Source organism: Scatophagus argus, chromosome 14 (assembly GCF_020382885.2).
Source record: "Scatophagus argus isolate fScaArg1 chromosome 14, fScaArg1.pri, whole genome shotgun sequence".
Lineage (NCBI taxonomy): Eukaryota > Metazoa > Chordata > Actinopteri > Scatophagidae > Scatophagus > Scatophagus argus.
The window spans coordinates 6,751,719-6,774,257 of NC_058506.1; the positions used below are offsets into that span (position 1 = coordinate 6,751,719).

Consider the following 22,539-nt stretch of genomic DNA (forward strand, 5'->3'; position numbering starts at 1 on the left):
TGCTTAAACTGCCCGCCACGCAGCTGCTCCACTGTTTTCCAAGCATTAAGCGATGTTGTACACTCAGATGGTGTTGAGCACATACATGTGTGTAAATACAATTATTTGGAGTTTGGTTAGGGTCATTAATGCGAATTCATTGGAGTTTTGGTTTTGAGAGGACAGGTAAGAAACACACCATCATTCGTGAATGAAATTTGTATTTGTTTTGGAATGTGTGGACATACTGAAATGTTCTAATGCAACGTACCATGCATTGCGTTCCAAAAGCTAATTTATTAACATTTTGTTGCAAATGTTCGAGGCAAATGTGCTCATTCTCTCTTATTTGATACCATAGATTGTTCAGTGAGCTCCATGCTCTGAGTAACTGACGCCAGACACACAATATGAGAGTCTGTGCTGTTATTAGAACGGCATACACTATAGTTAGAGAGGGTAAAGTGCACACTGACAGGTTTGATTGAACTGTATTTTTAACCATGTCCAATTAAAGAAGTATAGACTTAGCCTTTTCACGCACCCAGAGTCTTTATTTCAGGCCTGTGAAGGTATTTGGACAGATGAGGGTTATATTAGCAGTTTTAAAACATTGTCAAAGCCCCTAATGGGCTCTGAACTGTGCAAGTCTTCAACCCCCATGACTCCTGCTGTCTATGGTAACCGTCAAGATCTGTTTTCCATCCGTTTGCTTTTCAAAGCATTGTATTTTGAGAGGATTCAGAAGAAAAGGAAAGGTGTAGATCTGTTCTAGTCAGACCCCTTTTTTTAATCTAAGTCTATTGTGTGAACCTTTGCAGTTCATCCATCAGCTGAGTGTAGGAAAGAATCACCATCACTTTGGCCCATTACTGTCTGTAGCCTTTCCTGGTATTTTGACTTAAAACATGCTAATTATATCACATTATTACCAGAAATTAACAAATGCTTACTGAAGACTCCTGTCTGACACTGAGGTGCTGTTTGAATTTCAAAAATCTGCTTAATGGTTCATGCATTTCAAGTGACTATAACTTACAGATGTTGTTCGCTCATGGCTGCCCCATTGCGCAGATGAGATTGTGCAGGGAATGAAGCCTTGCAAAGTTTAAAAGAAGTGAAGAAAGGTGAAAACACAATATTTTAACAGACGTGCAAGAACAAATTCAACGAACAACAACAACAAACAACTAATTTCTAGCTATGTCTGAGCAGGATGGTGTGAAAACCGGTCGGTCCGCTTCTCTTCACTGGTGTCATCTGTTTTGTTCTTAATTTGTGCCGTGAGACAGTGAATGGATGTCGACAAACAGAGAGGCAGAGATTGAAGAGGTCTTCAAAGACTGGGTGATAATGACACACGTGATTAAGTACATAGTGTAGTACATCAGTTTTCTACGTTGTTTATGATCCTTATGCTAATGCCGTTTCCACTGTAACACCATGGGACGTTATCTGAATATACTGATTCAGCACTGCCACATGAACCAATCACTGAACTGCTTCTGCTGTTTCTATTTTCCGTGTCAGCAATTCATATTTTGTGGCCTGCTCATTCTCACTGGTGCAATGTGAGGCTAAATTGGTTTGAAGAGGAAGGAAAGGGGAAAGGAGGCGTTGAGAATAACATTGGGTCCATAGAAGGAGAAGGAATTTGTAAAAATAAAACACTGTAAATCACTTTGAACAAATGTGTTCACTCACAAAACCCACTGCCTCGAGTGATGACTGCCAGCTTTCTTTATTTTCCTGGTAAAGAACAGATAAAAGAAGGAATAACAAGTAGCTGAATCTTGTCTCCAGCCCTCTCTGCAGGCCTGCATCAAGCTTCTTCAGCATTACTGTCTGTGTCGAGCAGAGACGTGCGATTGTAGTGTGATGCTAATGCTTTAAAAAAAAAGCCTGATTTAAAAAGAGCTGACAAATACAAACCTAATTAACGATGTTCAGGGAATACTCTAATGTAGCACATGGTAGATGGAAGTTATTAAAATATACATGTGTGAAGTGTGCATTTTGCTTTTGAGTATTCAAAAAATGTACTTAAGATTAAATAGTGATGTGTATATGCATGTGCGTGTTCACACAGAACGTAGCCACACAGTACATCTGAAGTCACCTACTGGTGGTTACAGTGGCTGTGGGCACTGTGAATGGATAATCCTTGTAAACCTAAAGTTATGTGAATATTAAAGTGGCCTAAGTGTTTACTGTACATGTAAGGGAGTTGATGTGCATGGCTGTTTACATGTCTGCAGCATGTACTGTAAATCACGCAAATGAGGCACAGTTTGCTCTTCCTGTTTTATACAGGAATTGCCAGCCTAGAATTTAGTATGAATGAGTGCACTTTCTCACTATTGCTCCTCAGAGTAACTGATCTATACTTTGTGTTTTGCATAAGTTCTCTCTCTGCAAAAAAAAAAAAAGAAGAAACTGTTTTAAATTTGCTTTGTCACTGGTGTATTGCACACAAAAAGAGTAGTCTGTATTTGATCAGTACTTTGCTTTAAAATGTCAGTTTACATCAACGCAGTGGAACATGTACAAATTATTCATCATACAAATCTTATATCTAATGTTGGTCTTTTAACTAGAAATAGTGCAGTCACATATATGGGTGGAATAGTTTCTTCTTAGTTGCAAGCATTTGCCAGTTTCCAAAATCTGATGTGAGCGGGTTATACAAAATAGCTTTAAGTCAGAACATGCAAACTTTAAACATGCGTTACTCTTTCTGTACTTTTTTAGTGACAGCATTTTTTCCTTTGTTCCCTCAGGTCCTCCTGTCATCGTAGGAATGAGCATCAACATAGCAAGCATTGACTCCATCTCAGAAGTAAACATGGTAAGTTTCAAAGGCAGTTACAGAGGCAGTGCATCTACAGGATCCCTCACTGGCTTCCCACCCACAAACACCGCTTGTTCTTATTGTTGGACTGAATGACAGTGAGACTGTGGGTAATGCTACAGAGTATCTGTGGTGGTGGGCAAGCATTTTACATTTTTTCACAATAAATATAAAAATGGACTTCTTGTTTTTTGGAGTTATTTCTGTCTTGAACGACTGCTAATTTGTTCACAGTAGTAGTCGTTATACTGCTGCAAGACAGCACATATTCTTAGGAATGCAAGCTGAGGAGCGAAGAAGGCAATATGGCCGATGTCTGAGTGATGACGTCATTCAGTCTCTTAGCACTCTCTTTATCTCACTCAGCGTGACATAGTCACTCACAGTGCAGCTCGCTCCCATATGGTGAGGCAGCTTGTCAATTTTGTGCCTTTTTTGTGTTATTTTCTTTTTCTTTCTTTCTTTCTTGTTGCTTTTGCTTCACCAGTGATCATATGATTTTCAACCTGGTCTCATCCAGTGCATTTAAATATGTTCACGATTTACTTGAGACATGTTGGCCTTTGAACACCGTTGAGAATGTAGTAAATGTATATAGAATGCTCACTGACAACAGATGTTGCTCATTTTTTAATTTGATGGGGGGTGAGATATTAAGAAGAGATTAGATATGCTTTGTTGATTGACAAAATGTCAGAAAGGTTTATTGAGTGGTTTGTACCACTTTAGAGCATCTCTCCCCAAATCTGCATTTGAAATACAGCTCATTTTCAAAGACAAATGTCATTGACAAGGTTTATTTATTATTATTATTTGTTCTTAAGTAACATTTTTGGCAACCACCATATGTTCAGATTTGGAAATACAGGGTGACAGGAGAGACATTCAGGAACTTGATAGCCTATAACCTTACACATGCTCATATCAGTCGCAAAACCTTAATAATATTGTTTAATTAAAATTATATATTGACCACAGCTTAGGGTGTGGTCAATAGGATTTTGCTCGGGGACACTTGGAGGTGGAGGACTTGTTAAGAGCGAGAAGACATTTGTGAGTGGAACACATCGGGCCACAGAATTCTTCTGCTGCTCTTGCTCCTTACACTTAAACACACTCAACTTTTTTTCCCCATTGTAGCCACACAGACAGAATACTGCAAGTTAGCTTACACACCACGCAAGACGAGGAGACAACACGCATGCACCTGCACTTCAGAGTCAAAGGTCAGACAGAGAACTTACAGGGAGAGAGAGAGAGAGATTGACAGAGACACAGAGAGGGGAAGAGGTTGACTGTTGCAAGATGCAGTAGAGGGCAGCTGTCGATGGGGAGAGGGGGGAGTGACTGTCGATAGCTGTTGCACCCCCGCCCCCTACCCCCACCCTGAATACTACTTTTAGTGCCTATGCTTTGACCAGAGGGGCAATGATGCATTAGCTGTCAGACCATATATCTCTACAGTATTATACAGGCGTACTAGCACAGCTGTATTTATTGGTTTGGTGCCCACATCTTATTTTACAAATGCTGAGCAGTTTTTTTTTTTTTTGACTGTATAAAAAAGCTGAACGATTTTCCTAGCAGATGCATTTCTTTTATTGCTGTTGTAGCCCTATCAAAGATGCTTATTCCTCTTTTTCCCCTTTTTTTTGCCCTTCATTACATTTGTGGCGAAGTACTGCAGAGAGGGATTTTGAATTTGTTCTATTTTCATGTCTCCAAACGTACACCACACAACAACAAAAAGTGCTATCAGTTTTTACTTGTGATAACATCTATGTTCATGTGTTACTGTTACTAGCTCTGAAACTATGTCTACTTTCATCAGTTACTGACAGGAAATGAGATGAACACAAAACAGAGACGCATTTGTTGCAAAATAGTTACTGTAGCTCATGAGTTCAACTGTACAACTTAATTGTTCTGTTGTTTTTTTGTTTATCTGCGACTTCATTTAAGTTTTCCCTTCTCCCCAGGACTACACCATCACAATGTATTTCCAGCAGAGCTGGCGAGATAAGCGTTTGGCCTATGGTGAGCTGAAACTAAACCTGACTCTGGACAACCGTGTAGCAGACCAGCTCTGGCTCCCCGACACCTATTTCCTTAATGACAAGAAGTCCTTTCTTCATGGCGTGACAGTAAAAAACCGTATGATCCGACTGCACCCCGATGGCACTGTCTTATACGGGCTGAGGTAACAGTTGAAAGTCTGTGTTTCATATACAAATCTCTTGTATGCTCATGGTGTATTGCATTTCAATATGTGTATTGATTCCATTCACTCTGTGTGGCTGGTCTGGTGGTTTACTCCAGCATTTCTCCTTTCAATTCACACAAACTGACAGACATGCAGCACAAAAATCAGAACTGTTAAGAAAACTGTTTCAGCAACAGATGACCAGTCTTCAGTGCGTATTTGCATATTTGGACGAACATAATGTGAGCTAGAGTGATTCTCTGTGACTTTCAAAAGAAGAGTTCACATATTGTTCTGCTGACAGCTAAAATGATCAGTCCATAAGCAAGAAAAAGGCTCGATTGCTCACCTCAGTGTACGCAGGGATTTTGCTGAATTCGGTCTCATGTAACCCATATCTTTTTGTGACTAATGTCAGATAATGTTGGCAAACTTTGGGTAGATAATTACAGTTCACTTTATGAGTCTTCTCCCCCTGTGGTATTGTTAGAGTCGCATGTTGCAATAGTCCACAGCTGTTACTTATGGCAGATCAGATGATCAGCAAAAATTACATATTCCTGCAAACAATATGTAGAAAAGATTCCAAAGATAAAATAAATCAGGTCAATTGGGCACTCTAAATTGCCCTGATCGATAAAGGATTGTCTTATCTTATCTTGTCTTGTTGTGTTTGTCGGCCTTCTGCCCAGTGCATGCTGGGAGTTACCAAAAAAAGAGGTTGCACAGTATAGAGAGAGGATGGATGGGTTTTTCATGTCTTTTTTAACTCTACTTTTGGCAAGACTTAATAATGCAGGGAGACAAGGCCTCAGAAAAAAATACAGATATACATGAAAAATGTTTTGTGTATGCAGGGATAGGCTTTACCTCCTCCCTGACCCTAAACAGGATAAGCATATAAAGAAAACAGATGGATGGCATTGTCCATATTTAGAAGTCTAGATCAAAAGCCTGATGGATGGGAAGGAGGGGTGATTTTTACCAGCAGTAGAGTCCTGAAGACCCAGAAATACTCACAATTACTTTTAATTAGATAACTGTTGCCTTTATCATTTGCTTCTGTCATGTGGAAATAGTACAGGACATGGAAACTTTGATAACTTGTGATAATATGTGGTGCCAGAATCACAGCTGCAAGTATCTGGTCTTATGACAAGATGTGTTATGGCAGATATATTTTTAGCAGATATATTTTTGGCAACAATAAACAGACTTCAGAGCTTTATTTATAAAGTTAACAGTCTACAAAGTTGCAACTCAGGACGAACATTAACAATATTTTGGAATACGGGTACATTAAATTCAAAATTCATTGGCCTAGAAAGGCTAAAAAAAGGTTCAAAATGCTCACCACCAAAATGTCCCATTTTCACTGAGACAAACGAGACAAGTCAGTCAACAATAAATGTGCACAGAGGGACCAATCTAAAATCCCACCGGGACATCTAAAAGTAGGAAAGTGTCCTGAGGTTTGTTCAAACTCAGAATGGGTTGCAGCTTTTCTTAACACAAGTCATTAAAATAAAGTTGATGGAGGGAAGAAAACAAAAGCTGGCAATGTGTTTTGTTCCATGAATAAAAGAAAATGGCGATGACAGGGTCTACATCATATGAACTAATGAATTATTAATGCAGTAATCAGCATTCAGAAACTCTGAATTACTGAATTGGTGCTGACACAAAAAGAGATATGATGGCAAAACGTTTTCTTTTTTCCTTTCATGACTCTTCAAAAGGTTCTTCACTGTTGTAGAAATGCAGTCTCATTGCTGCTAAAGACCATACTGAAAATGCCTACTAAATGAATCTTTAAGGTTACACATGGACCTGACAATGTACAAATTTAGTCTTGGAACAGCTTGGTACGACCCTGAGAAGGATCCAGAGCAATGAATCTATTATTTGTCAGAGGAATAGTTTATTAGCAGGTACCTTTGAGCCATACTTCAATAGGCCAATCAAATCACCCTCTAGCTTCCCCCATCTGCTGCTGTTTAATGGCTACAGGGATTGACTGAACTCAAATGGAAGGACCTCATAAATCCTCCACCCACATGTAGATAGTGTTGTTCAGAAGAATAACCCATTTGTTCATAGGATAATTTGGCATTAATCAATTAATCTAACTGTACTTTAAATGTGTACTCGATGCAACACATATGTGTGTCAGTGCCAAATAAAACAGGTGCAGTTTCATGCCAGAATGGTACCAAAACTACCACCTCATCTGAATAAACATTCCCAGCTGCTCTTCCCAGTGGACGAACCAGCAGCACATCCAGGTTCCCACTAAAGTACCAAGCAGGCACAAGCGTAGTAAAATGGTGACTGGTGCCAGAAGAAAATGGCATTACACCTGCATTTGCACCTCTGCTGGCTTTGTGCCTGCATGAATCAGAAAGCTAAGACTGTTGCTGGGGACACTAGTATTAGCCATTCCTCCAACATCTCATCTTCAAGCATACTGCACAGGGCTTTACTGCAGTAATGGTAAAAGGCAGATGGCTCCAAGCCCTTGGATCTGTCCTCCAGACTTTTTTTTTTTTTCAGCAGTGTACATAATTAGAAGCAGTGCATAATCTACATACCATGGTGATTTCAGGACCTTTACAAGCCTCCTGTAAGCATGCAATTAAACTGCTTTGTTAAAATGTTTGACTTTGCCCAAGGGTTGTGTGGACATTTTTTTCCAGAAGAATAGATGTAACTTTAACAAGAGAGGTTGTTTTCTCAGCTCATTTCATTTGAATGTTGCGCCTCTCAAGTTTGACCGCTTGAGGTTCTTGTTGTCTTAGATGCTTCATCAAGACCGCCTGCTTGAATTCATCCCCTGTGCTACTCTTGAGCACAGTAAAATGCAAACTGTGGACAATCACATTACACACACTACTGCACCTTGTGCTGGGCTCTCACCTATCCACTCACTGTGAAATGTGCTGATGCTGGTGTTTGTCCTTTTATATACATATATATATATATATATATTTAGATTTAGATTTTATTTACCTGGATTCTTCATGTTTACTGAGACTTTAATCTGAGCTGACTTAATGTTCATTAATCATTTCAATTTTTATATTCATTTTAAGAAGAAGCTGACACTCTGCACTTCACTGCTCTGCCTTCACTGATCTCGTGTTGAATGTTGTAGGGTGCAGTCGCTCTACCTGCAGGCTCTGCTCTATGGATAAACCAAGCGGATTGCTTCAACCTTTTTTTTTTTTGTTTGTTTGTTTGTTTGTTTTAGATTGCACCAATTTACTTATTTATTTGTATTTATTTCTACAAATAAAAACAATGCAATCAGAACTATTAAAATGTAGTATTAAAAATTAAAAATGTAGACTTATAATAATTTTTAGTGACAAAAAAAAAAACACAGTAATCAGTACTGCTTAGTGAAAGCAAAGAGTTCTAGCATTCAGATTAGTCCTTCCCAGGTGACTGGTACCTGTGGTTATGTGAGTTTTTATGCCGCACTTTCTTCAGTCAAATTACTAGTAGTGGAAAGTAACTCAATTTATTAAAGTCCTGTATTTATACAAAGTTGAGCCACTGGTATTTCTGTACTTTTTACTCCACTACAGGTATGTGACAGTTATAGTTGCTTGTTAATTTTCAGAATACGACTTTAATAAGCTACTTATACAAATACAATACACTGTTAAATATTACTTTAGTGGTTCCCACTCATTTCGCCTTGTGATAGTTTGAAATGTCTATCACCTGTATCACACAAGAGTGAGACAAGACTTGAGATGGCTTCATTTAATAATTGTTCGTGACCAAAAGTGGTAAAATTGTTTTAAAAAATCTTTTAAAAATAGACAAAAACAGAGAAAAGTCCAAATAAGGAAAACAAATATGTGTAGTATTAATCATTTTCCCCTCCTCCTCCTGACCCTAATGTTTAGAATCACTGGACTAAGCTACTGAACTGTGTACAAGGTAGTTAAAACTAGGGCTGTAGTCAAATTGTCTTTTTTGCTTCAGGAGGTTCCCAACTAAGTGAAATAACCCAGAAGTATGTAAGAGGCGGCCATGATAAGAACTGGTCAAAGGTGCTTCAGTGCTTCTTATCTCCTTTAGCATAGGGCACATGGTCCATCCCACAGTTCCTTGCAGCAATAGTGTAAATGCAATTGGATTCTCTTAGCGCCTTCTTTTCCTAAGGCCTTACGAATTCTGCCTGGCATCTTTCCTCGACTTCATGATGTTTTCCATTGAGGTTGAGGAATAGAATTTACAGAAGGACGTAAGATGTATTTACTTTGTACTTTTATTGAAGTTGGATCTTAAATGCATGACTTAGACTTACAATGGAGCGTTTTCATATTGTCGTACAAGTATTTTTACTTAAGTAAAGAACATAAGTACTCCTCCCAATGATATGTAAATGATGATGATTAATGTGCACATACGACTGCCGATAATCAATTTCCCTATGAGTGGCCATCAATTGTGAGAATCAAAAGATGGAAGAATGATGGTGCATATATCCAAAATTCTTATCAAATTTTGGGAAACTGTCTCCATCCACCTCCCTAAAATTAATGCTATTGAAAATCTCACTTATATTGTCATTTTTGTGTACCTGAGATATATTGTGGTTACATTTTAACCTTGTGCTTCAATTTTATGTGAAGAGGAGGGAGGATGGCTGGATCTGAGGACTGCTGAGCAGTGCAAGAGTGCATTTGGGTGTTGCAAACAAAGTCATTCAAAACATCAATAAAAGAAGTCAGCGTCAGTAAAAAGTCTCCAGCTGGGTGTCTGTGATAGAGCAGGTTTGTCTAGCTCGCCAGTGAGTTGAGAGGCTGAATCATCGTCAGCGAACTCACAGTCCACTTTGGTAGCTCATTGGGTCCTGAGAGCATTGAGGGCTTTGTTGAGCTAAGCTTTCGCCAGATGGTATTTTCTCTCTTCCCATTCCTGTGAATCGCCTTTCTCATGTTCCACTGTTTATTAAACCACAGTGTAGTACTATGATCTTCTCCTGTAAGCAAGCTACCTCACAGAGAGGGATACAGGAGCAGACTGTGTAGGTGTCAAAACTATTGCTCACATATCAGAAAGCCTCCCGGTCTGTTTAGTGGTGAGCATCTTGGATCCACCTCCAGACTGCTTTTAGTTTTCACGTGATACTGGCATGATGCATGGTCTGAAAAGCCTGTAAAAAAGGAGTGAAATTGACCTTTTTATTGAGAAGTTTCTCATCCCTTGGGCACACGGCTCTGTTAGCAAACTGTTAGTTCAAATTTGTTTTGCATTGTATTTGCATTGCCAGAAGTTACAATTACAATTTGCAACAATTCACAGTAATCCTGGCCCTAACCAATCACAGATAATCCTCAAATCTTAGAATAAAATGACAGACAATAATACAATGCAAACCACCTAAGACCATCTTGAACTGTACAAAGTAAATGCACCGCTGAGTGTCACATTGCAGTGTCTGCTCAGGTCTGAGGCTGTTGCTGACCATCTCTGATGGGACGGCTAAGTTGCTGACCTATATCTGCTGACATTTCCAAGTCCCAGGCCCTCACTGAGCGCTGCAAGCCTCGTGTCTACTTAATGACAATTTTATCCTCACTTGTTAACTGTCAAATATAAAGTTAATTTTATTCGTAGTGAGTTTTTTTCCCCCCTTTCTTCCAAGGGGTAAAGGATTCATTTCTGTCTAAAACTCAGCTGCTGCTGCCGCCAGGGTTTCACTGCTTCACTATGCTACTGGGGGTATTGTCTTTTAAGAACAGTAACTGTGTCTTGACAGGATATGTCTGTGTGCTCATGATCACAAAGGACTCAGGGCCCAGCTACAGCTTGAGGTTTCAGGCAGCACATTGTAGGGTCTTAGTTTGTTCCATTTTTCACTGCATACTGTAAGATGCAACTATGACATACATTTTTTTTTTCCTTTTTTCTTTTTCTATTTCAATTTTTGGGCCAAGATTGCTTGGTAGGTTTATAAAAGGCTACGGTTATAATATGTATATAGATATCTAGTTTCTATAGTTCACTGTTATTAGACTTAAAGGCCCTACAAGCATGTTTTCTCAATTAGCTTCTTATTATTGAATGAGTGATGAATCTGTTATTTATCGGCAAGTTAGAACAGTTGTGGTTATTTCATATTTCATACATCATTAGAGATTCCTGTTTTGCTGTTTTTGACCCTTTTGAAGTGGGTGGAGCTCAGTTTTTTTTGTTTTTTTTAAAAAATATGTCCCATACTTCTCTGCACCAGTCAGGCTTTAACAATATTTGAATCAAATCTGATCACATTTGGAGCCATCAGGCAAAGTGTCCGAGTGTTAAACCCCTACTAATAAAGATGACTTTTACTTTTACTTTGATTATGAGGTTACAATTAGGAGACACAGCCAGATACAAACACCATTTCCACACTTAAGATGTAACAGCTTATGATTACAGTTGTGTGAAGACAGTGTGATGTTTTTTTTCAGGCCAACTGATCTATATCAATTTACTGATGTAAGTCAGTGAGCAAGGTCTTTATTCAATGGATGTGCATTAGTCAAAGATGTCTGTGCACAGATATCAGTTCAGTGTCACAGGGATTTCCTGTAGCACACATGGAAGAGTGATTATTGTATGTATTTCAAAACTCATCAATCATTTGTCATCAGCATTAATGAAAAAACGTTGCTTGCTTTCAACATTTTGCCTGGAAAATCATGATTGCCAAGTGACCTTTCCTATTAATGTAATTAGGTGTGATGTTATCTCCTCGCTGTGTGCACCAGCGGTAGGCCTGCCTGTATATATGCTCAGAGCAGAGCACTGTGAGGCAGCAGGGAGGTGCAGTACAGTAGAGCAGAACAGAATGCTATCTGAGCAGCTTAATGCTTGTGCTGCAGAATGCAGCTCAGTGTCATTGTGAATAATAAATATATAGCTCTCACACGTTTTGTTTATGTGTTATTTTCTTTGCCCTTCTGGTGCCCTCTGCTATCATGGACCCAGAGGCCCCACACGTGTTAATCTGGTCCAATCAGCTTGAGCAGAACATATTTTGTTTTCCAATTACCTGCCGACAGCACTCTGTTCGCCCCACCATGACCAATTTACAAACTCTATGTTCAAGCAATACGTTTCCATTGCAAACAGTTCATTATCTACTGTATTACTCATTCTACTGTAGATGGTTGTGTACATTTGCTTACTCCATCAATAAAAACACAGACTGCAGCAGCATTGGCTTTGACATAAAAACATGATTAATAATGTATCCAAATTGTGGAACTTGCTTTAAAGGGCAAGACTATTAGTTTCATCATACTCTAACATACACACAAAGACATATGCTGTGTATCAAATTTCCCTCATGAAGTTGGCTTCTGACACAGAGATGATGAGCTGAAAATTAATTTTTCTATTTCATTTTCATGAGACTGCAGTAAGAAAATGAAAGCTGGTATGATCAGCACACAGCAGCTGGTAAGAACAGCGGAAATGTGCTGCACCGGTAAATATCTCAGTTAAATGCCAAAGACCCCTACATGTCTAATTTGTTGCCAAACCTGTTTTTCTGGGCTACTGGATTTATTGACATTAATAAAGTGCTGTGTATACATACGTTTTTTTTTCTAAAGCTACCTGGAAGAAATGCATATCTCAGAACAAGCAATAAATAACATACAGTGACAAAATCACAGATGCTAAGCAATTAGAGATCCACGGAAAAGGAAATACCTCTCCCGACTGCTCACAGAAATGTAAAAATAAATAAATCATAAAATAAATCATATTTAAGAATCTCTGGAAAAGTAGTAAAATAATCAAATTCCCTGCATTTTTTTTTTTATCATAAGAGGGTTCTCCCTGCCTTCTGCCACATGCACTTAGGTAGTCTCAAGTTTCCATGAGCTTTAAATTCACACATTCAAACCCACTAAAATACTTGTGGTATTGGCAAAATGCTCTCACAGTAATATGCACTTAGAAGCCAGCCATGGATTGTTCGACTGCTGCAGTACTTTCATGTTTTTCACGGGCATCCACAAAATAATTACTGACTAAGTGCCGGACACACCCGTTGGTCATCATATTGTGCAAAATGTCAAAGCTTCCACACATCGTTACCTCTCTTTTAGCCTTTTCCTTCATTTGTGGGAAATAAATGACATGAAATTATCTTTTCTTGCTTAATGATGTGTTTATGATATCAATTAAGTCCCTGTTCTGTTTCTGTTTTGTCCTCGTAGAATAACCACCACTGCTGCTTGCATGATGGACTTGAGGAGGTACCCTCTCGATGAACAGAACTGCACCCTGGAAATTGAAAGCTGTAAGGAATGCAAAAGAACCTGCATTTTTTTGTTTTTGTCTCTCACAACAAAGACTTTCACAGTGAACTTACAGCACTCTTCAAAACCAATAAGCACGACTGCCAGAAACCTGCTAGTACTGCATAATCAAAACAACTGCACATTACCTCTTACATTTACTCCTGATTAAGTGATGCCTTTTTTTAAAAAAAAAAAAGAACAAAAAAACCCCCAAACATTTAATTTAAAGAACTTGTCAGTGAAATAATTGCTATCTTAGCCAATGAGTTCCATTTGTCAGATGTTTTAACCCTGCACTTGCTGTCTGGAGAAATAGAGAAGAAATCACAGTGCTTGCTGATGTGCATTGATTACCTTAATGTCCCATCACTGGATCTTTAAATATTGAGGGAAAAATAAGATTAATATTGGGGACTTTATTTGACCCTCAATATGGTCTTAACCTCTAAGTTACATTAGTGTCTTGCAATGTTTGAATGAGTATAGTTTAATATTAGTCCAGAGTAGACTCACTACATCCCCAATAATCATTTTAATGGATAATTTGTATATTGGACACATATCTACTAACTGATATGAAGTTACAAGCAGGCACTAACACATTTCTGGTTCAGTGCTAATTAGCATGCAATGCCATTTAGAGTTTATCAGGAATGGTTCATCGAGGAAGTGGTCAGTAGATGGTTCAATAATATCTACAGCAGCAGTTTGTTCTCAAATTGAGAATTATTTTCTACAATGTCCTTAAAGGGATAGTACAATATTTCGAAAAATGAAATTACTTGCTTTTTTGCAGGGAGGTAGATGAAGCCAAGCCACCTCACAGTGATGACAAAACAACATGACAAGAAATTTTTCAGACTAAACAAGCAAGATCTTAGATGTTGTTTATTGAGCTTGCTAGCTGTTTTCCCCAGTTTTCACTTTTTTGGCTAAGCTAAGCTAACTGTCTCTTGGCTGTAGCTTCATGTGGTGTCAATCTTCCTATGTAACTATCTGCCAGCTTTACTCTTAAAAGGAGTACTATCATTTGCATCTGAAGTCCTCTTTAGACTATTCTATGTAGAGGAAAAATGAGACAAAAATGCAAACTTTACATGATAATACACAATATCATTGAATGGATATAATTTCATGGTTTTGTTTCCAAATGCTTTCTTTAGATAAATCAATATCCAGCAGAAAAATGTGCTGGTTGTGTAATTAAAAATTGTATTTGCTTGATCATTATCATTGACCGCTCTATCAGTCAGCCCACTTGTTCAATACAAGAGATATTTGCGGTTCTTGTTGTTCAGGATAAAAGTACAGAATGATTACCCGCAGGCATATCAGTGGGCAATGAAATATGGATATGCAATGAATTAAAAAGTTGCAAGAATATCTGCTGTTTACGCTCATGGAATGCTCTGCAGTAGTAGGAGTCATGCACATTAACCATCAGTTTGATTGATTAGGCAGGCAGTTGGTTCAATTTCATGGACAATGTCACATTTCCTTACCCTATAACCTCAGAGAGAGATTTAATGGTAATGAATCCAGGTCCCTTAGTGAATTTAATACCATCCAGGTCTGGACGTGGGGTAGTAGAATGTGAAATGTAGTTACACTTCCCGGGCTGAGAAATTGCTCTGCAGTGAATGCATACTGGCCTACTGACATAAATCTACTGCTGTGGTCACTTTCAATTGCACTGCCAGTTGAGAATATGTGGGAGCGTCATACCGAGTGACACATGTTAATAAATATTCATGCAGGTATTAATGCATGCAGTCATACAGCTCCATAGGAATCTGGACAGTGGCACATGTGATTGTAGGCTCGGAGAGAAGACACATTTAAGTATTAAACAGGGCAGGTTTTTGTTTCAGTGCTTTGGTGCTGCGTGATCCAGCAGAAAATAAAATTACACTGTAGATTTTATTCAGTTATACAGTAGATGTCTATTTGAATATAATGATGTAACTTAATGACCCCCAAAAAATCTGACTTAGTTATTTTTCAAAAATTTCAACCAATAGGTAAGAATGTCCATCAGTGGCAAAAAGAGTATGCCATGGAATAGAAAGCTTTACAATTATAAACAGTTGTCTTACAAATGCAAAAATACAACCAGTATAATCAGTAATACATTGTGATGCTAATGAGTCAGTAAAGCCAAATTTTATCATCATAACATTTGTAGACAAATCTCACTCTGATTGCTGGAGTCTGATTGCAGCCTGCTGAAATGTTGAATTGTATAGGAAATACCAGTGGGCAAATAATCACAGAAGACTGAAAAAAGGTTCCATCACCCCCAAAAAACTGTTGGGTCACAACACAGATTATTTTAATTAAAAAAAATGCTTCATGTTTATGTCATATGTAAAATGTTTTATTTCCTGATCCTGACACAGATGGATATACCACAGATGACATCGTCTTTTTCTGGCAAGGAGGAGACAACGCTGTGACAGGCGTTGACAAGTTAGAGTTACCTCAGTTCTCCATTGTAGACATCCGCCTGGTGTCCAGGGAGGTCAGGTTTACCACAGGTAAGGCTCTTGTAAAAAAATGATGTTTCAAACCTATCTGGGAATAATGCATCATGTGTCATGTGTCACTTTTTAGCATTTTCCTTCCTTATGTGCAGCTAAAGTTATCTGTAAGGGAGCTAGCTTTTGTAGTCTAATAAAAACAAAAATGTCACAAAATGTCTAAAAAGGAAAGTTTCTTACACCTGTTTTCCTTAGTAAACAAAAACAAATACCACCTTCGAATTCTTTCTCTCTTTCAGACTAGCTTGTTAATAAATAAGGAACTCCTGAGGGAGATATAGCATGTTAATTATTGAGGTTTGTCAAGCTGAAGACAAAGCCCTGTAAACAACCTAAACTGTACGTTTCAGTAATCTTACTTCAGTTGACCTTAACTACCCCATAAGAAAGCTCCCTATTGTAAAAGGATGACAAAAGAGAAATTTAAGTGTACTTCTGATGTTGGAGTTTAATGAAATCTGTGAACATTAATCTAGGATGATCCAAGGCATTTGGCTCAAACTTGATACAGTATGTATGCTAAGGTATTGATTCATTAAAAGATTTAGAGGAACCTGGAGATGATGAGGTCATTCATCATTGTGTGTTCCCCACAGCAAATATCCTTTTAGATTAAAACCATCATGTTTATCTGAAGCTTGTTTTCTCTGGTGACATAATCGAAATAAAACTGTAGATAGAGTACACAGAAAGGCATTTACCTGCATTTACAACACTTTTAATTTTTTCCACACTCATAAATATAAAGCTGAAGGAGAAGGGTTCTGCTTTGATGTTTATATTGCTTTTTGCTTCAGGATTGTATTGTTGTGGTTGTTTAAATTAAAGTGCAGTCAAAAGTCCAATTAATGTCTTGGCACAAGCAGCTGATGTTTTCTTGTGTGTGCAATGGAATTATTTAACATCTTGCAGCCACATACTGTATTTTTTTTTTCCTTCCTCTTTAAGTGAAAGGCATGCGTTGCAATTATGCCCCTCTAAAATGCCCTTTTGGAAATGTTTAGAGGACAGAGAAAGTGCAAAAGGAAAGCAGACTAGCTCTCTGTGACAATTCTCAGAGGGATGCTGGAGCTGCCTGCTGAGATAGGAGGTTGCAGAAAAATCTGCCGTGTTTGCGACTTCCTGCCATGTTTAATTGGAATCGAACTTGTCCCTGGAAAGGAATCCATCGCTTTGGGGAAATTAAGTACTCCATCTGAACAAATGGAGAAATGACTACCCTGCGCGTTGTCAAAGTGCAGACTTTGGAACTCTTAAGTTGTGCCAACATTTTCCCCCTTCTCTCCTTTTTTTTCCACTGAGGTGTTTTCACTCTGCCTTGCTCTTTTCCAAAATATCACACCATCCTTTCTCCTTACAGGTTCGTATCCAAGGCTTTCGCTGAGTTTCAGGATTAAGAGGAACATTGGATATTTCATTCTGCAGACATATATGCCCTCCATCTTGATCACTATCCTCTCCTGGGTCTCCTTCTGGATCAATTATGATGCCTCTGCAGCTCGAGTGGCCCTGGGTAAGGCTCAGCCACCGCTGCATTATTAAACATCTACCTGTCTTCATTAGAATCTAGTGATTATCACAGGAACTAACAGCAGGCTCAACACTGTTGTGCACATTGTTTTCATTTACATTCACATGAAACTATCAACTTTATTTTGATGCAGTGGGGAAAAAGTTGATCAATTAATTCTATTCAGTCATATTGGTCCTGCAGGCTCTATAGAATGTATTCTGTTGCTTGCTTGTGGAGTTCACACATTTTATCCGTTGCTGTGTAAACAGTGAAAGCAGCAACACTGATGTTGAAAATGCAGAGTGATGAGTAGTACTTATTACATACTGTGAGTAAGCCTGAGAGACATACTTGCTCATAATATAATAAATGTGCGCCAGTTAACTTAAAGTGGTACACAGAATGACACAATATCCAGCAAGATTCAGTTCCACTATCATTATGTTTGTTATGTTAATGACATCTCACAAATTCACATTATCGTGTCCAGATGCTCTGAAAAAGAAGCACTCAGACTCACATAATTTCTGATATTTACAGTATTTACAGGCCTTTGAAAATATGAAGGGGTTGTTTAACTTAATGTAAATTTTACCGAACCTCATTTTTATCCAAAGCACAAATTCCAGTACTCTAACAAATGTTACAACAGTGGCCAAAATTGCAAGATTTTTGTAAGTCTGGGGCTTAGAGGCTCTGTAAGCAAGTTAATTTGACTTCACAGATGTGAAGTCAAGGAGATGTGAACAATAATGTGACATTATGGTATTATACGGTATATGGTGAGCTGTGATGTTTTTGAAACATGTGGCCCTCTCCAAATGAGAGGCTGACGTAGTTTGTGTACTTGGATAATAATACACTTGGCTCCATCAGTTAATCATCATGCATCAGACACTTAAACTAATACAAATAGCTAGAGCTAGTAGTCCTAGGGGTGCATTTACTCAAGAATTGTGCTTAATCTAAGTATAACTTGGGGGTACTTGTACTTCAAATTACTTACAGTATACTACAGTACACACTTACAGCCTTAATTCACTGCAGATTCAAATTTCACATATGAACTATCCAGTCATCTTACAGTATAGGATGTACTGTTACAGATGAAACATTATGTAAAGCAGTACTTCACCTCAGCTTCAACATCAAAAAGCGACTTATGCATCATTACTAATAGTCAAACAATATAATAACATGATGTGTAATAATGTTATACTAAGAGGAGAATTCTTGTTTAATAAGTGCCTTTTTGTGTATATTTTGAAAATGCTAATTTTGTGCTTTAGCATTTTGAATGTAGGACTGTATTTTAAATGCAACATTTTTACGGTGTGTTACTACTTGGCTGAATGTTGGTCAGTTTTGATAAATGTTCAAAGCGAAATCGAACTTCCTCTTCTTCTGACGGTGGATTCTGTCTGTCTGTCTGTCTGTATGTGCTGCTCTACTCAGGTGTGACAACGGTGCTTACCATGACCACAATTAACACCCACCTTAGGGAGACTCTCCCAAAGATTCCGTATGTGAAAGCCATCGACGTCTACCTCATGGGCTGTTTTGTGTTTGTGTTCCTGGCCCTGCTCGAATATGCCTTTGTAAATTACGTGTTCTTTGGCCGGGGCCCTGCGCAACAGAAGAAAATCAATGAGAGGCTGAACAAAGCCAACAACGAGCGCACAAGATACGAAGAGAAGCGCCTGAGGGAACAGGTTTGCATCTTCATCTGCTACCTCTCTTTAAGACTACTTCTCAGTGTCAGTCAGAGTTTAAATACAAAAAAAAAAAAAAAATCTGTACTTAACATTTCTTGCCAGAGTCATTTTACCCAAAGATACATATAAAGCATTTCCTAAAGTAATCTTCCAGAAGCATACTAATAGCCCATTGCCCAATATGCATTCACCAACCATCATCCATTGCTTTTCCCTCAAGCACTGACTGCTTTTTATCAAGCATAGCCTTTTCCATCAGGATAGCGATTCATCTAGCTCAACAGTGGTTTTAACATTCTCATTTCTTATTTAGGTTGTTGTCTATGTTTATTCTGTAGGCTTCATTCATTCTCACCCTGCTGCATTTTTATGTGTATTTTCCAACTAAAATGGACAAAATATCAATATTCATAATGAGAGGGCGTTGGCAATCTTAACTGTTTGGAAATGGCTGATGCTGAAATGGTCAGACTGAATGAAGCTCCACCCTGTTTTTTGTGTGTGATGTACTAAATGCTTATTCAAAGTTGTTCCTGTTAACTTTATGTCTTAATGCATTGTGTAATTTTGAGAAAATGTGCTTATTGCCAGAATTTTATAGTCGTTTTAATGTTCTCTTCATTTTTCTTTCACATTGCAAGGACTCCATTTCCGTGCCGTTTCAAACCAACACCTTCAGGTCATTTACACAGCGAAGAAATCTGTATCTCGAGGAACAAAGAAAAGTTGGGGTACATGAATTTAGAAATCATATCAGCTGTAGGCCAGCCTTCACTCTAAAGTCAAATGATTAAGGCTGTTCAAATTACTTGTGACTTTTTAGCAAGTGAAAAACCACTAAGAGATGTCTGTATAAAGAAACTTTGTTAACTATTTCTGTTGCATGCAAGAAATGACGTTCCATATCATCCCTACATTTTGCTTTAGCTTTACAGCTTGAAGGATGGGAGGGGAGGGGTTAATGTAAGTTTCATTATTCAGGGAATTTGGGGCTACTACTTCACATTTTAGGCCTCACTGACTCTTAGTGTCTCTCCCTTCTCACAGGTGGATGCTTATGGAAACATCCTCCTCACCACGCTGGAGATGAACAACGAAGTGATGCCTTCTGACGTGGGAAGCAGCGTCAGTGACTCTCGGAATTCAGTCATGTCCTTTGACAGCTCCGGGGTCCAATTCAGGAAGCCCATGGCGCCCCGGGATGGCTTCAGCCACCATTCGCTGGACCGCAGCGCCATGCGGAGCCGGGCCAACTGTCGGTTACGGCGACGCTCCTCCAAGCTCAAGTTGAAAATCCCAAACCTGTCAGATGTTAGCACCATTGACAAGTGGTCCCGGGTCATTTTCCCTATCACCTTTGGATTTTTCAACCTAATCTACTGGTTGTACTATGTGAATTGATGTGCACCCCACTAGGAATCATGGGCCATATTTTGAGAGCACATTAAATTGGCTTTGATACAGTTCCAAAATATGTATACACATATACAAGTTGAACATATGTATATGCATATTTCTATATATTATATTTATATATACACATGTGAAATCTGAAGGACCTTTCTGCTGTACAAAGTATTAATAGGATGACTTGAATGTTTAAGAATAATTGTGAGAGAAGAATTTCAAGGCTTTGAGTTTCTTTTTCCTCCTGAAACAAACAAACAAACAAGCAAACAAACAAACACAAGATCCCAACAGGGGTTTTTGGAACTAAAGACTGCATGATATTTTTGCTAAAAAAAAATACAAGAAAAAAAGAGAAAGTGAAAGCTCTTGAGAGAGAAAAGATGTCTCAGAGTCCCATTGACTTTTTATTGATACTTATTGTGATCAAAAATCCTCTACTGCAGCTCATGAAATCAGTGGTGGCTCGTCTGTTCAGGCATCAGCTGAGTGAGATCCTTGACACCCCCTCCAAACCCCCTGCCACCTTCACCTGACCCACCCCCACAACCCACACGCCCCACCCCACTCCCATTGTCCATGGATAACATGCACGGAAATCTCCGGTTCTACTATGTACAGCAACCTTGTTTGGATTATGTGTTGTTCCTTGGGTTTTTTGAAGTGATATCGTTCTCTTTATCAGACATCAGCTCTGGCCTAATGGTCTCCATTAGAGGGCCTTGTGGATGGGATGTTTGACCACCGCATTCCCGCCCAGAGTCAACGCAAACTTGTATTCCTTTCTCTTCTCATGTTATTTTTAGAACCACGTCCTTGGGGAGGGGGGGGGAGGGGGTCTTTTTCATTATGGTTAAAAACAAGTGCTGATTATTGTAGATATGATTTTGTCTTGAAAAATACTGTGATTTCAAAGAGTGTCAGAACATGTTCTAGAGCTAGGGCATTATGAGATAAAAGAGTCAAAGGTATGCATTACTCATTCTGATTGTGTGAAAAAAAAAACATATTCTATACATTTTATCATTCAGATGCTCATGAAAGTATTCCTGTACTGTTTATTTTGTCCTATCGATTGATTCACATGCTCTTTAGATGCAGAGTTCATTGACGTCATATCCTGCTTTGTGTTTGCTAAAAGCAAAAGGGGGGGGATTGCTTTTGTGATTTGTTTAAAATTATTCCACAGTGAAGACGTGACAACATGTATATTCAAAAGAGTCAACATATCAGCCCACAGTTTGACCAGTTGTCATTTAGTACACAGTATTTCTTTGTTTTTTGAGCATTTCTTCAGTGTTGGAGTTGCAGGCAAGATTATTTGATTGGGATATTAAGAGGCAGCCCGGGTAGAAGACGTGGGGAGAAAGATTCAACATTTCACACTCAAACTCAATCAGGGCCATCACACAAATGCTCCAAACCCCCGAGGATCAGAAACATCAGCCTCATCAGGAATGATGCGCTGGTTCCTGGGGAGAGAAAGTGTGACATATAGCCATGAATTGAAATGACGACCAAAAGGCCTATAATCCATATGCGCTGTTTAGTTTTGCTCTCAAACAAACAGACACACACACACACACTGCATTTCCAGTGCTCAGGTTCATTTGCAAAGGAAAAAAGTACTGTAGGACCTTTTTTTTGTGGGGACATATTATAGGTTCTGAAATTCAAGTAAAAGTTAAAGAGATAAACATCAAGTCAGAGCATAAGATGACTGAAACAGGTGAACATTGGACATGGTAGGGAAGACACGAATGAGCAAAAAATCGAATTTAAGAAGTCCTCCCACGCCCCTGTAGTTTCAGCTGAAGTGTTGATCAGCATTTTCCTCTTCACTTCAGGCACAAAGAGGTTCTACTGGAAGCAACCAGCTCTGGGTCCTGTAGCAAATAGAAAAAGAAGGGGACATTGTCATATACACAAACACATGGGGACAAGAAAAAGATGGAAAGGCTGCTGAGTAACCAGTTTATCATCAGAAATATCCACTCCCCTCTGGAATGCAGG

General features: G+C 38.7%; 1 protein-coding gene across 1 annotated transcript in view; it reads left to right on the top strand.

The window, feature by feature from the left end:
- gabrb4 (gamma-aminobutyric acid type A receptor subunit beta4) overlaps positions 1–21,333 on the top strand; it is a 47,290-nt gene extending 25,957 nt beyond the window's left edge. The window contains exons 3-10 of the mRNA XM_046411671.1: positions 2,760–2,827; positions 4,810–5,030; positions 13,268–13,350; positions 15,751–15,888; positions 17,252–17,404; positions 18,860–19,116; positions 19,761–19,850; positions 20,167–21,333. Of these exons, the coding sequence (XP_046267627.1) occupies positions 2,760–2,827; positions 4,810–5,030; positions 13,268–13,350; positions 15,751–15,888; positions 17,252–17,404; positions 18,860–19,116; positions 19,761–19,850; positions 20,167–20,520 (1,364 nt within the window). The 3' untranslated portion in view covers positions 20,521–21,333. The remainder of the gene's footprint in view (positions 1–2,759; positions 2,828–4,809; positions 5,031–13,267; positions 13,351–15,750; positions 15,889–17,251; positions 17,405–18,859; positions 19,117–19,760; positions 19,851–20,166) is intronic.
- Positions 21,334–22,539: the final 1,206 nt, after the last annotated feature.